Below are 16,514 nucleotides of genomic sequence, written 5' to 3'. Positions count from 1 at the left end.
CCTGTGCAGTCAGCTTGGTGTGAGCCAACTCTTCTATTTCTGAACGTTTCTTTTTTTTTGATCCAATAGGGCTGCCAGACCACGTGAGCGACGACATCATAAATTTATATTCTCTAAATAATTGTCGCATAGATCATGCTCAATAAATTTCAAACTGACCAGACTAAGCATTGTCCCTGTCTAATTATGACGTCATAATTATGGCACCAATGACGTCATCGTTAACAACACCTATTCCCCATATGGAGTTCTTTACAATGAGCCACGTTTCAATTTTTAAAATGCTGACATGACACACACTTTACTTTACTGAAATGCAGACACAAAAGTTATATTTTCATCAAAAATCGTCAGAATTTCACCAAATCTGTTTTGGTCATGTGTAAATATACCTCAGCGATTGACAAATCTGAAATCAGAATTTTATTCGAGGTCAAAATGACCCCGTGAGGTCGCTCCGTACTTTGCCTGCTCGTCATGTGCAGTGTCATAATTAATTCCATGCCAACTCTAGAAGACTCTTCTTCTTCACGCAATAACAACTTCCAGCTTCCAGACCGTACATCCAATCATCTTGAAATTTTGCACACATGTTACACTTCATTACCTCTACTATAATATAAAGTTTCACGTCGATAAATGAAGCGGTTCAGGAGTTATACTTTTTAAAATAGTTTAGTTTCATTATTTATATCTGCCAAACCACATGACCTATTGCAAATTCCAAAAGGTCATTTTAGTAGACCGATATGCTGAACACATCTGCGAAGTTTCCCCTCGATAGGATCAAAAATGAGGGAGGAGCTAGGTTTTAAAAGGTTATGCTTAAAAACGTCATAACTCTGAAACCATGTGACGCATGACGTCATGCTCACTGACTTTTTTGTTCGTCATAGATATGCGATTTTGCCTGCAAAGTTCGGCCTCGATCTCTTCAATGGTGTAGGAGAAAATTGGGTTTTAGTGGTTTTTCACTCAAAACAATATGGCGTACAAACCACGTGACCTACGACATCATTATAATTTTATCTCGGCATCAATTTATACCGAGAAGATGCTCAAGAAATTTCATCCTGATCGGATAAAGTTTTTTACTTGTCGAATTATGATGTCATAACGGCAGCACCTATGACATCATCATTCACATATGTTATTCCGCATGGAGAGTTCTTTGCAATGAGACCTGTCTCAATTATTTCTGTGCAGCGGTTTTTGAGATATAGAGGTGCAAAGTTTTTTGGTTTCTCCAAGATGGCGCCCGTACCACGTGAACTGTGCCGTCATAATATTCACTAAAATATTCTACAGGAGGAGTCCCTCCTATGGTGAAAATTTCATGTCAATCGGACCAACGGTTGCCGAGAAAATGTTTTTTTTTAAATGCAGACACGCACGTACGTACGTACAACGTACGGACGGACCCGAATGCTTCACCCTTCCTTTCGCTTTGCGAGCGCAGGGCATCTAAAACAAGCCATCAAATATTGCAGACCCTCGCCATGTCATATTTTTTGTGGTTTTATATTACGTATTTTATACATATACTCCCATTGTAATTGTACCGTACATACTTTATAGATATACTGTACTCGCATTCTCATTATACATATTTACCCTGCGCGAAGTGAAGCGAAAGGCAGGGTTAAGCATTCGGGAACGTACGTACGTCGTACGTGCGTACATACGTATGTATGTGCGTGTCTGAATTTTAAAAATTCATTTTCTCAGCAACCGTTGGTCCGAATTGACATGAAATTTTCACCATAGGATGGCCTCCCCCTGTAGAATATTTTAGTGAATAGTATGACGTCACAGGTCACGTGGTATGGGCACCATCTTGGAAAAACCAAAAAACTTTGTAAACCAAAAACCAAAAAAGTAAAAAAGTAAACCAAAAAAAAGTAAACCAAGTAAAAAACCAAAAAACTTTGTACTTCTATATCTCAAAAATCGAGGCAAATAAATAATTGAGATAGGTCTCATTGCAAAGAACTCTCCATGCGGAATAACATATCTGAATAATGACGTCATAGGTGCCGCCGTTATGACGTCATAATTCGACAAGTAAAAAACTTTAATAAATTGATGCAGAAAGAAAATTATAATGACGTCATAGGTCACGTGGTTTGGACGCCATATTGTTTTGAGTGAAATGCCTGAAAAACCACTAAAATCAACTTTTCTCCAAAATGACTGAACAGATCGAGGCCAAGCTTGGCAGGCTAAATCGCATACCCGTGTCGAACAAAAAAGTCAGCGAGCATGATGTCATGCGTCACATGGTTTTGGAGTTATGACGTTTTTAAGCATAAACTTTTAAAACCTAGCTCCTCCCTCATTTTTGATCCTATCGAGGGGAAACTTCACAGATGTGTTCAGCATATCAGTTTCCTCAAAAGACCTTTTGGAATTTGCGATAGGTCACGTGGTTTGGCAGATATGAACAATTAAACAAAAATATTAAAACATTTATAACTCTTGAACCGCTTCATTGATCGACGTGAAACTTTATATTATAGTAGAGGTAATGAAGTGTAACATGTGTGCAACATTTCAAGATGATTGGATGTACGGTCTGGAAGCTAGAAGTTGTTATTGTGTGAAGAAGAAGAGTCTTCTAAAGTGGGTATGGAATTAATTATCACACTGCACATGACGAGCAGGCAAAGTACGGAGCGACCTCACGGGGTCATTTTGACCTCAAATAAAATTCTGATTTCAGATTTGTCAATCGCTGAGGTATATTAACACACGACCAAAACAGATTTGGCGAAATTCCGACGATTTTTGATGGAAATATACCATTTGTGTCTGCATTTCAGTAAAGTAAAGTGTGTGCCATGTCAGCAATTAAAAAATTGAAACGTGGCTCATTGTAAAGAACTCCATATGGGGAATAGGTGTTGTTAACGAAGACGTCATTGGTGCCATAATTATAACGTCATAATTTGACAGGGACAACGCTTAGTCTGATCAGTTTGAAATTTATTGAGCATGATCTATGCAACAATTATTTAGAGAATATAAACTTATGATGTCATCGCTCACATGGTCTGGCAGCCATATTGGATTAAAAAAAAAAGAAACGTTCAAAAATAGAAGAGTTGGCTTACACCAAGTTGACTGCGCAGGGTAAGTATTCTATGAATAGCATCTAGTTTAGAGAGGTACTCAGTTGAAAAAAAAAAAACGTGTACTACTGGCCAGCACAAGGTAGCATTTGTGGCCGATGTTAGCACATTCTGTGCGGACAAACAAACAAACAAAAAGACAAACAAACAAACAAACAAAAAGACAAACAAACAAACAAACAAAAAGACAAACAAACTGACCCAAATGGAACACCCTCTCCTCTGGTGAGGGTAAAAATAAATTTTGAGGTGCCAAGGAAAGCAGAGTGGGTTTCAAAGTGCAAATAAACAAGAAGAAAAAGACATAAAATGTCATAGCCCCCGCCGTGGTTTTAGTAATTTTGTTGTAATATGTTAAAGACCGTCAGTCAGCCATATTTGTTCGGATGACAAAACACGATCCTTTGCATATGTATACTCATGTATTGTCGTTGTGCCAAGTTTGAAGAAAATTGGTCCATGCATGTCCGAGAAATGCATGTGGACACGTTTAAGTAACAAAATGACTGCCAGTCGGGCATCTTGGATCCGATCTCGAAAAAATGACGTACATATGTAACCCATCATTCATTATCCGTGTGCCAAATTAGAACAAGATCGGTAAATTCATCTCCGACAAATGGTTGAGGACGTGGTCAATATTGGTTTTTTTTTCTACAACTAAAATGGCTGCCAGTCTACCAGTTGGCCATCTTTGATTAGATCGCAAAATAAAGTGAAGTGCACGTGTATGCCATCATGTACTGTGCTTGTGCAAAGTTTGAACAAAACTGTACCATGCATGTCCAATAAATTGTTGGTGACATGTTTAAGTAACAAAATGGCCACCAGTCCGTCATCTTGGATCTGATCTCGAAAAAAAATGACGTACTTATGTAAGCCATAACTCATTATATGTGTGCCAAGTTTTAACAACATTGGCAAATGCATGTCTTTGAAACGTTTGAGGAAATGTTCAACATCGGGTTTTGTACAACTAAAATGGCTGCCAGGCTTTGACTTTGATTTGATTGCATCGCAAAACAAAATGATGTTCATACGTATACCATCATGTATTGTCTTTGTGCAAAGTATGAACAAAATTGGTCCATACATCTGCGAGATATGTTTGCGGATGCACGGACGGACGGACGAGACCAAATCCATAGGCCCCCGTTTCAGACTCCAACGGGGGCTAATTCCAACGGGGGCTAATAACGCTGGTGATGTTTTGGCAATTGCATTGACAGTAAAAGTTCCATCAACCATGACTGGTATAGCTATTTAGTATGTTAGGGGCCTGTATTGTATTAGGGCTGGCTGAATTGCGTGGGGATAGATAGGCACTCTGAGATGATGACTGATGACTCTGATGATGATGATGATGATAATGATGATGATGACTCTGAGATGCCTATGAGATGTATAGCCTCATTTCAAATCTCAGCCCAGCTAAAACTGTTATCCTGGTGTTTCTCAGGCAGTGTGAGTAAATGTGTGTGCCGTTCCTCAGATGGACGTTAAACTGGGCACCTCACCTGTCAGCTTTACTTGATGGACGTTAAAGATCCCACAATGTCCTTCATGAAAAGTGGGTGAGTTTTCACCAGCACCATGAACAAATTACAAATTCCTGCTCCAACCAACGAGGGGCACTGCAGCAGTGGCACAGCTGCGCCCGCAGCTAATGGTACTAACCACAGCCAAGAGCTGATGTACAAACTAAGAATATTATATTACAAACACAAAGAGGGAAAGGAATGGCATCGGTAAACTGATAATAGGAAACTTGATGAGAGGAAAAAGATGAGGGTAAAGAAGAAACGGTAGTGTAGGATGGTAAAAGAGAAGAGAGAGAGAAGAGAGACAAACAACAACACAACAGGCATTTTAAGGCCATTTTCCCTGCGAGAGCGGGGGTTAGCCTTGCGGTCCCCATGACAAGAGAGAAGAGACAGAAAAGTGAAAATTTTTATTTGGATGAGGTAAGAAATTTCACCATTTTGTCCACCGATGATCAGTTGACCCCTTTCTTCTCAAGAATGTGCATATAAGGAAAAATAAGGATTTTAGCAAGTATACCTACTCAGGGAATAGCTACGACCATTGTTCATGCTCACCTCACAGCTGCAGGAGGCAACCGGGTGCCCGACAAGCTGAATTGCTTGAGAGCCATAGATTGGTTGAAGAACTGTGAGAAAGAAGGCAGGATATCGCGATTCTTTCTGTGGGAATAAGGCCAAGCACGTAGTGTCAGAAAGAAAAACATAAGCACGAGCTATGAAATCCGACATAAATTGAACCCAAAGACAACTTGGCAGCAGTATGAGATCAGAGCAATAAAGTTTAAAAACTTGTAGAAAATGATATCTCAGATTAAAATGCAAGATCTCGTATCATTTAGGGCTATCAGGAAAGCTTAGTCTGCCTAATCTTGGGTTCAGTCTCAAATTCAACTAAAAATTGACAATCTGATGTAGCGCCTGCTAGTTGCGTTACATCTCCAAACACCACTCAAGATGGGGTGGAAAAGCCAGCTGTCCATGTAAGCCTTTAAGATGTGGATGTTAAAGATCCTACAGTAGGGAAAGCGTAGGCAAATTGTATGACATGACCAGAGCTAAATTCCCTGTTTGGGGTTATACTCATCGCTGTGTTATAACCATGATCTGTAGTATATGGGAATGCTGATTATACAGCTATGGCATAGGCATGATGAGCCAAATGGCCTTCTCTTGCATCCAAGTTCATTTCTATTTCCTTATCCAATATGTCTAGTAAAAAAATAAAGGTAAGAATGAAACTTACACCCTCTTATCAAGTGTTTAAAACAGTCCCCAAGAATATATACAGATCATGGCATTAATGGATAACACAAAAACCTGTTAGAAAAGATGTTCCTGGAAAGGTTGAGGTGTGAAAGGTGTTGAGAGCAGCCTCGTAATAACGCACCAAACATCTGTCAAGAGCCAACAGCACGTTGTTAACAGATACGTAATAAATCAAATTGTACACACATCAACAGGTCACGTGACGATCGTGATTGTGTGTGCCTGGTATTACTGCATTGAAACTGTGCACACATAAAACTAGGACCCCTTATCAACCCACAAACACAATCTAATGACACGAGAAGAATAAAATCATCGTAATTATTATTGTAACATTGATTATGGGTATCTCAGATCTGTATGCCTGCTCAGATTCTATCAAGGTGTGTAGATAGGGAACAGGCAGGCTGCGGCCTCTTCCCTCTTTGCAGACGTTGATAGAATCACGAGGTCAAACACTTGGAAGATGTCTTTCAATCCTGACAAATGTCACACTCTCACTATCTCACTCCGAAAGGACAGTCTGACAAACCCTCCTATTTACTTTCAAAACAACCTTCTTCAAGAAATTCTCACTCACTATCAAAATTCTCACTATCACTATCTGCCATGACCTTTCTTGGGCAAACCACACTTCTTAGTTGGCTTCCAATGCTAGTTGCCAACTGGGAATCCTCTCCTCCATCGTGCAAAGTCCTTCCTTGGCACACCTGAACTCTTATCAACCTACAAGGCCTTCATCTGCAGCTTGATGGAGTACAGGTAGAAGACTCCTTATCTGGCAACTCCAAAACAGGAAAGACTCGAAAACTGACAAAGTTTTGAAACCTCACAGTCCTACAATTTTTAACCCTTTCCTTCTGAAAAGTTAATCGCCCCATGTGCAACTAGAACGCCACTCAGTAGAGCGCATACTCCCGCCGTGGATTTAGTTGGAATAATACGTTTTGTTTAACATCCCCTCTCCCCAAAACAATAAATGAAAAAGAAAGTAGGCCCCAACTGTCAGAGAATTTATTTTGATATATCTCGGAATTAGAGGAGAAAAACATCATTTAAGAATAAGAACAAAAGCTTTAATGCAGTAAAACAGGAAAAAAAATTCCCAAAAAAATTCCGGAATCTGGAATAATATCCTGAGCTTCACCAAAAACTAATCAATTCTTCCTTATCCCAAGGGCAATCATCCCACCAACTTTCATCCAAATCCGTTCAGAACTTTCCCAGATATCTTGTTCACAAACACACGAACACACACACACACGGACACGAGTGAATGCATTACTCCCTGGCGGGAGTAATAATTTGGCAGGGAAAACCTAGTGCCACGGAAGTGGTGTTGCACAACCACCAAAAACATTCCTGGGAAGTGGCGTGCACGTCTGATTCGGGATCACCGCGTTGTGCTCTATTGTTTTGTGTGCAAAATTGTGTTTGTGCAATATCCCCTGTCATGTAAAAAAGGCCTTCGACATCTGGACACGCTAGTGGTGCTTCGAAAAGGAAGCATTTATTGCTCAATATCAAGCAGAAAGTGGAGTTGCTGCGGAAGTGTGACATGGGTATTTCGGTGAAACGCATGAGGGGGAAGTATGGCGTTGGTACACCGACGGTCTACCATTTAAAGAAATAAAAAAAGCTGATTTTACGGTGAGAGTAATGTGCCCAGATGGACAAAAGGAAACCATTATATCAGCCGAAGACCGCTGATGTTGATAATGCCTTGATGTAGTGCAATAATCATGACAAAAGCAAAAACTTTTCACGATGAATTAGGCCTAACGTCATAGTGTGAATAATCACCTGGGTGGGTCAAGAAATTGCGGAAGAGGCATCAGTTACGTTTGCTAAAGGTCTGTGGGGAAAAAGCCTCGGCCGACCGGGAAGCTGTGGAAGCCTACATCGAAGATTTTATAAGGCTGGTGGAGGAAGAACGCTTATTGCCTGAACAAATGTATCCGTGTATAAATTAAGATTATTTCTGAGGGAACAACTCAAGTACATGAAGCAGCAGAAACTCCCCGATATATTTGGAAAATGTTTGATCCATAAGTTCCACTCCGATTCAGGCCAGCCGCAGCCTTCCCTCTCACCACCGCCTCTTTCACCTCAGTTTCCACTTGTACAGGCCCCATGAAACACACGCATTACCTGCAGTGACTTATCTCCAGATTATCTGTAATTACTGTAGAAATACAGTAATCTCTTGCCAGAAAAGCCAACAAAGGAGGAGCATTTAGGAAGTGAATACATATACCTGCATATATAGGCATATACATATATATATATTTTTTTTTTTTTATCTTCCCCAATATTATTACAAATGAATGAATGAATGAATGAATGAATGATCGTTTTAAGGCCATTTTCCCCGCTAGAGCAGGGGTTAGCCTTGCGGGCCCCATGACAATCATGGTTCCCTGTTTGAGGCAATGTTTTTATGGCCGGATGCCCTTCCTGACGCCAACCCTGAGTCGCTTCTTACGATGCGCAGGGATACGGTGTACCTATTCTAAACCGGGGTACACACCGGGATCATTCATCCCAGCAAGCTGGTACTCAATTTGCCGACCTCGGAAGGATGACAGGCTGAGTCAACCCCCCTAGCGTTAATTCAGCGATCGACCGGGATTCGAACCCAGGATCCTAGGATCCCAAGCCGGCACCCTAACCGCGAAGCCAACACCAGGCTAAGCCGGCACAAATGAAAAAAAACCAAAAAAAAAAAAAACCTGGGTGGGTGGAACCGGCACAAATGTAAGCCGGCACAAATGAATGTAAAAACATATTATCTGTATCATAAGTATTGTAAACGATAGGTATAGGGACCCAAAATATGGCAAATCCCAAACACCAACAAGCCTAATTCCCCAGGCTTGCTGGATAACGGGTCACTTACCTGGACTGCCCTCCCCTCTGGGTTGGCAACCCTGCCTCACACAGAGCTGTTAGCTTTAGGTTAACCCTCAGCCTACTCAGCTTGATTCTGTGGAAACCAAGGCCTTCAAGATCATTGAAGATCTACCGCGATGAAGCTGAGTCTACAGGCCTGTCAATTTGCCATTGCAGACGGGTCAGTGGCTCTTTGTCTTCTTCTGCATCATTTATCTTCTTGCACTTCCTGCTCTTTCCATGCTCTGTCCTCTCCTCCGCCTTTTCCAGCCAGGTTTCTGCACAGCGCAAGCCCCAGCAACCTCCTTCATGATAACCTTCCAAAATCCAGAATCACTGCTCACCTCCACTTCCCCGCATGTTGAATGAACTTCCATATCCGCTTTAATCTCATTCTTCCCTCCAGGTCTTCAAGACAGCTGTTCATCACCATCTCAGATCACGCCCACCCCAACCCCTATCCAAAACAATGACCTTTTCTGTCCCCAGTCAATCCACCCCACCATCCTAAAACTCAATTTACAGTTTTTCCTTCCAAAAAGTGAAACTTTGCTCTATCCATCTTTTGCATAATAAAGTTTCGGCATCCTCCCCTGCCCCTCATTATTATCCGCATCCCTTGTTTGTCCGTCTCCCTCTATTTTGTCCCTCAACCCTACCGTTGGTGTTTACTACCATCTCCCTCTACTATTCATTTTTTTCCGTTACAACCTAATCTGTTCTGTATTCTGGCTTCTCCACGAGCCTCAACTTTGAACACACAAAAAATTACACCGGAGAATGCACTGACAAAACCCATCCTCATTATGCAAAATACAAGCAAATAAATAATTTCAGAACATATTTATGTTATACATGCCGTTTCAAGGAGACACTCTGTTCCAGATAGGTTTAGATCGACGAGGGCATTGGGTTGTGCCAGGAAAGCGTACAGTTTCTGCAAAAACATAACAGCATGTGGCTTTCTCTATTGTGTGAGCTGTGAAGTTAGTATTGCAAAATATTCACTTAATTGCTCCTTTTTCCTCATGTCCCTTGTTTATTATTTATTATTTGATACCTACTCATGCCCTTCAGCAGGGGCATGAGTAGGTATCAAATAATAAATAATAAACAAGGGACATGAGGAAAAAAAAATTTTTTTTTTTTTTTTTTTTAACCTACGCATGCCCTTCAGCAGTCCTTTTCACCGGATGTTTTTACTTTTTTTTATATTTTGTTTGTCTGGTTGATTTGTTTGTGAAATAAATGTTAGCTCTTTCACGAGCCTCGATTCTGTATACAAAAAAAAAACAAAAAAAAACTGCACGCAGCTTAATTAAAATTAGAAATTTCATAGATACTCCCCAAACCTATATTTCTGCATACAAAAAGAGAAATAAATAATGATTGAAAAAATTAAAATGCAAATCAACAGCTCACCGAACTCTCATCTGCTCGTAAAATGTTTCCAGAAAGGTCAAGGTGAGTAAGAGTGGCTCTGATCTTTTCGCTCCCCATCAATGCCTGGCACAAAGAATTAGCACCTGGAGAAGAGAAGACAGACCAATTAAAACTCCTCTCTTCAATTCAAGTGTCATTTGTGTGGCACAAACTAAACAGAGGTTTAGTGAGTTACAAATTTCCCCCACCTCGTAGAGTCAGAGCTGTGCGTGAAAGATTGAGGTTGTAAAGTCCTTTGATCAAATGGTGAAGCTGAGAGCTGAAACTAATCACACCTGCAAAGTTCAAATGAAGAATGTATGAGCAAAACTTGAGGCTTGTCGGCAGGGCAAACAAATACAAACACAAAATAACACAAATTATGCGAAAAATAATTAATTGAAAACACATGAGGTAGAGAAATTTAAAACAATCCTGAAATCACAATCACCAAACCCTTCCTTAGATGTGGTAAATAAAACTGTACACAATATTCTAGATGAGTCCTCCCTAACTTTCTGTACAGTGTTAACACCACCTCTTTTGATTTATAATTTATCCCCCTACGAATATAGCCAAAAACCCTTCAAGGCAGCACGGTCACGGTCAGAGTGCCTATTGGTCCCCATGGACCGGCCCTTTCCCATGGATCTCTCTCTCTAACTCTGTCCAGTCCCTGACTTTGTGAAGGCAGGGGTACATCATCCTGGATGTGGGGGATCTCTGGGTCGCTCCTGCGAGACCGATCGGCTGCCTCCATGCCGCGGGCTTGTTCAAGAGAACTGTCCGGGCCTATACACCTCCACCACCAACAACAACAACAACAACCTAAAACCCTATTAGCTTTCCCTCTAGCTGCCTGGCACTGTGCTGTCTACTGACACCCTGTATCTATTACACTACCCGGCCACAAATCCTTCGCCTGTGTTACACGATCCAAGACCCGACCTTGTATTGCATAGTCCCTATTTTCATTGTTATTAACCATCCCCAGCACCTTACATTTCGTTATGTCAAACTGCATCTGCTAAACATTTGCCCAATCTATTAAGGTATCGAGACTTTCCTGAATCTAATAAGCCCCTCTCTGTTATCTATCTTACCTCCAAGATAAGTGCCGTCTGAAAATTTGCAAAGGAAATCACCCCACTGTCTAAATCATTGATGCAAATTAAAAATAACAACAGTCCCCGTACTGATTATACTTACAATCTCCCGGGGAAGATATCCTCCCACTCACACCCACTTTTTGCTTCCATTCACCAAGACAGATTCCAATCTACTCAGCTACTCTATCAGACACTTCACAAACCCATTGCCAGATTAACCATTAGGCAGACAAGGCATGTGCCTTAGGGCCAGCCAAAAATTCGGGCCACAAAAATGGCCCTTTTGTGCATTGAAAGTGATTTGCTCCGAGAACTGGACTTCAGTTCCGTAATTGAAGAGTTTGCAGTTGTAAACGCACGCAAGGTTACAATCTAAGGTGTAGTAAACTGTAAAGCAAAGTGCCAAATCTGTGTGTGTTTTGTCATGCATATATTCATACACTGCAAATTGTATAGACTAAAATAGTTTGAAAGTAGTTTCTTTTCACATTAAATATTTGTCTTTTTTTGTATTAAATATTTTGTTCATGAATCAGTTCATCTTTTGTCTGGGGTCCATTTCCATGAGCCCGAGATCGAATTTAAATTGTTCAGGCCATTCTCTAAAAATTTAAAATGTGCCTTAGGGCCAGCCGAGGCTTAATCCGGCACTGCACAAACCCTAAACATAGCTAACAGCCTCCTATGTGGTATTTTATCAAATGCCGTCTGAATGTCCAAAGATACCACATCCACTGTATTTCCCTCATCCACCCAACCAGAAAACTGCTTTTTAGAACTCCAGTAATAAACTTTTTTCTTTTTTTTTTGTATACTGAATCGAGGCTCGTGAAAGAGCTAACATTTATTTCACAAACAAATCAACCAGACAAACAAAATATATAAAAAGAGGGAGCGGAAGACAAGATGGGGAGAGAAGGGGAAGCACACAAACTTGTTAAACATGACCTCCTTTAGTAAATCGACGAAGAACCCCATTAATGAGTTTAAATTTATCTAAATTATTCTGCTATCTGCACACTTCTCACATATACATTTTCATAAGGACTGTTAAAAGAATTAAAATATATATAGTAGAAGATATTCATCAGATGGCTTCACACTTCAATTTTTTTGTGATATAATCAAATGCCATGCAGTCCTGAAAATGCAAGTAAGCCTCATATTTATGATCAATTTGTGATGCCTGTAGAAGTGGGCTCCAGTGACCAATCAATCACAAGCTGTAGATAGCTGAATGGCACTCCCTGTGTCCTTTTGCACATTACACATCGAGGTCGACACTCAACCTCAGTAATCATACAACACCTGGATCAGGAGCAACAGCCAATAAAGTCATAAAATATAGAAATTTTGTTTTTGCGCAGAATCGAGTCAAGTGATTTGGCTGAATGGAAGCCCTCTCAATGCTTATTACAACGATACATGTTTACAGGTCATGTTCTCACAGGTCATGATTTTGGTTGAGGGCATGGCTGTGCTGCTGATGCAACACCCCTTGAAGGTTAGAGTAGGAATTGTTTAGGCCTGATTTCATTAATCCTCGACTTTGATGCGGTCAATACACCTTCGTTCGGCATCAGATATGGAGCTTGTGGTTATAAGTTTCATCAAAATCGTGTGTTTGGTTCAGGTGATAATGACTGAAGTGTTTACAGACTGACTGACTGATTGACACTGCTCGATCGTGTAAGCTCACCGGACTAAAGTTCAGGTGAGCTAAAAATGGATGAAATCACTGCTAATACCATATAAGAAGAGATCAAATTATATATTTTACTTTAAAATTTTCAAAAGCATAATCAACCGACACAGATACCTGCCTCCATTGATGCCATTATGGATCAGCCTGTTAGTTATTCCACTTTCAAACATCAGAAATACATCTGCCGTGAATGTAAATTACACTGATAACCACAAAAAATAATAATCATTGCCCAGGTATGCAAATTTTTCAGACGAAGTAGTTGTTCTGACCTTTGTCATCCATTGCACTTCCAGCCAAGCTGATTGATTGCAGTACGCTCTGATGGTTATCAAACAGGGCCACAGCTAACTTTTGCATAAATTCTCTGTTAGAAAGGGGGAAAAATGCATTAATGCATTAAAACACAAGCAGGTGTGATGAATAAGTAATGTGTGTTACCTTTTTTAAGGTAATGCTGGAGGTCATACAATGCTGATCAAATTCCTGCTCACCTACCTCTGCATTCTGATTAACAGATTCCCGAGAAATAAATTTGATGCTGTCTGAGAAAAATTTCCTTAATTATCTGACTTCTAAGTTGAGATATTTTAAATTTGCTTTCCCTGCTTTTATTGTTTTGTAGAATATAATGTCAATGTTTAGAGTCAATTCAAATGCAAGACTGTGGTGTCGTGCATAGAAGGTACGCTAGAGGAGGCGTGGCCAAGAGGACGATGAGTTCCGGGTAGAGGACGGAGCGTGGAGAGGATTGGAACGGGACGTGCGTTCGATGTTGGATTGAATAAAACAGTTGGACCCTACTGAATTCCTCTTACTGAACTTTACAACACAACAAACTGGTGACGAGGATAGGATGCCAGAGTTCGCAGACCTCCAGTCTGGACACGAGATTATGTGATGATGTAATCTAAACTTTTTAGAGAGTAGGAAAAAGAAGCTATGATAAACTGTTGCATGTCTATTATTACTTGTTTTATGGTTAATCCATGCTGTGGTATTACTACATTTCATCTTCTAGTTAACTATAGATAGATATATATATATATATATATATATATATATATATATATATATATATATATATATATGTATATATATATTGTTACGGACACGGCTAGGATGTTGTTTGCCGAGCGGATGGCCGCCGTGCCCGAACAGTTACCCCGACTAACCCGATTCCTGAACGTTGGCCAAAATCGTGCCACAGATATTCAATGGGGAAAAGACTAAAGCGAAGGATGTGAAGAAGAAAGAAAGACAAAGGGTAAGAAATACCAATATAATTTATTTCTATTTACACCCAAAAGTAACCAAGGAGAAGGAAGGATAATAAAATAATTTACAGAAGAATCAAAGAGACACAGTGAAAATCGCTAGCTTATCTAAACAGGCTTAATTAATACCCTGGGACAAGACACACAGAACAAACTCACGTACACGAATGGGGAAATTGCAGGCAGGAATGACAGGAGGTGGGTGGCTGGAGGGGGAGGAAGGCACGGAGCTGGCTGGAGCTTGATCCGGCACAGGACGTCGGGCTGAGCCAGGACCAACTATATATATATAGTTGGTCACTGAGTTATGGTATGCATGTGGTTAAAGAAAGGGGGGAATGTGGTGTTGTGCATAGAAGGTACGCTAGAGGGGGAGTGGCTAAGAGGAGGAGGAGTTCCGGGTAGAGGACGGAGCGTGGAGAGGATTGGAACGGGACGTGCGTTCGATGTCGGATTGGATAAAACAGTTGGACCTTACTGAATTCTTCTTACTGAACTTTACGACACAACAAAGACTCAAAAGTATGGTATCTCAAAATGCAAGGCTCAGCTGCATCCACTTTGTACGCAAACTAAACTTGACGAAAACAACAGCTAAAAAGGTTATAGCCTGGACACACACACACACACACACACACACACACACACACACACACACACACACACACACACACACACACAACATGCAACGAGACGGGGGACCAAACCCCGACATCAAGCCGGTCCAAAGGCGGTGAAGAAAGTGTGTGGCGAAAGGAAAGAACGACGGTGTCCCCCTGAAAGAGGGGCAAGACTGGTTCAGAGACAAAAAACAGGTGACCCAGGCACAAACGAAGGGGAAAAGAATGGAAAAGGTGGATGGTGATGGGCAGAAAGAGAAGGGAGAGCAGCATAATGAGGGAGAGGAGGAGGGTGAAGATGATGAAGAGCAGCATAGACTGGAATAAGCATTAGCCAACAAAATAGAAGAAATATAATTGATAAAACTCAGATAGACCAAAACTTTATTGCAAAGAAAACAATAAACAGTCAAAAATCTTCGTGAGGCAAACCAACCATTTAATTTTAAAAATGATTTCAAAATCATCCACCTTGAAGGAAATCAATGTCGTGTTTTTGCAAAAGTAACGGGCCAGAAGAAGAAGAAACCCAGACCAGAAGAACATCAACAAACAACACCAGAAGAAGAAAAAAACAGGCCTTACAAATAGAAACCAAATTCCACTTTGGATACAGAGACTAGAGAAACAAAGAGCAACTGTGGAAGGAAGTAGAACAAATACAACAGTTCAGGAAAGGAAACAGACACCCAAAACTAATAAATAGCACCGCAAAGCGGGCGTAACCCCTCAGCCCATGCGTGGTGAAAGGAAGCCGTGGTGGCCATATTGAAAATCGCAGCGTGCCCATTTTCGAAAGGAACCTTCCTCTACTCAATCCAAACACACACTGCAAAAATGAATTTAATCGGACAAGCCGTTCTGCTCAAAATTGACGGAAACCAATTTCAAGATGGATGCCGTGGCGGCCATATTGAAAATCGCAGTGCACCAATTTTCGAAAGGAACCTTCCTCTACCCAACCCCAACACGTACTGCAAAAGTGGATTTAATCGGACAAGCCGTTCTCCTTGAAATTGACGGAAACCAATTTCAAGATGGCTGCCGTGGCGGCCATATTGAAAATCGCAGCGCGCCCATTTTCGAAAGGAACCTTCCTCTACTCCACCCAACACACACCGCAAAGATGGATTTAATCGGAGAACCGAACCGATTTAACCGTTCTACTTGAAATTGACGGAAACCAAAAGTTGACGGACGCCCGCCCGCCTGCCCGGACGACATCCGTGACGACAATACCCCTTAGCCCAATTTGGGCTGAGGGGTGAAAACGAGAATCCAAGAATAAAAAACAAACACAAAATTGAAAACAAAGACCTTGAGTGCTTGGGTGCTGAAAACAAAAATCAAAATAGAAATGATAGCAAGGAAGATTAAAAAAAACTATGAAGAAGGTTTGTATGTAACATGTTTGAAAGTAACTCAAAGCGATTTTACCATTAATTGGGGAAACAAAAGCAGAATGTGTCAACTTCCCCTGAAAAAGAAAAACTGGAAACATTCTGGAAAGGAATTTTTGAAGATCGAAAAGAACATAACAAGGAAGCA

General features: G+C 40.8%; 1 protein-coding gene across 2 annotated transcripts in view; it reads right to left on the bottom strand.

Annotated features, from left to right (window-relative positions):
• LOC137435456 (F-actin-uncapping protein LRRC16A) overlaps positions 1–16,514 on the bottom strand; it is a 210,878-nt gene that overhangs the window by 118,673 nt on the left and 75,691 nt on the right. For both annotated transcript variants that reach the window (XM_068129246.2, XM_078784298.1), the window contains exons 11-16: positions 13,342–13,436; positions 10,465–10,551; positions 10,256–10,359; positions 9,693–9,770; positions 5,993–6,069; positions 5,231–5,335 (exon numbers count right to left, since the gene is read on the bottom strand). In XM_068129246.2, coding sequence (XP_067985347.2) covers positions 5,231–5,335; positions 5,993–6,069; positions 9,693–9,770; positions 10,256–10,359; positions 10,465–10,551; positions 13,342–13,436 — 546 coding nt within the window. The remainder of the gene's footprint in view (positions 1–5,230; positions 5,336–5,992; positions 6,070–9,692; positions 9,771–10,255; positions 10,360–10,464; positions 10,552–13,341; positions 13,437–16,514) is intronic.

The sequence above is a fragment of the Myxine glutinosa genome, chromosome 9, assembly GCF_964187855.1.
Source record: "Myxine glutinosa chromosome 9, kmMyxGlut1.1, whole genome shotgun sequence".
Lineage (NCBI taxonomy): Eukaryota > Metazoa > Chordata > Myxini > Myxiniformes > Myxinidae > Myxine > Myxine glutinosa.
This window is presented reverse-complemented; position numbering and strand designations above follow the sequence as displayed.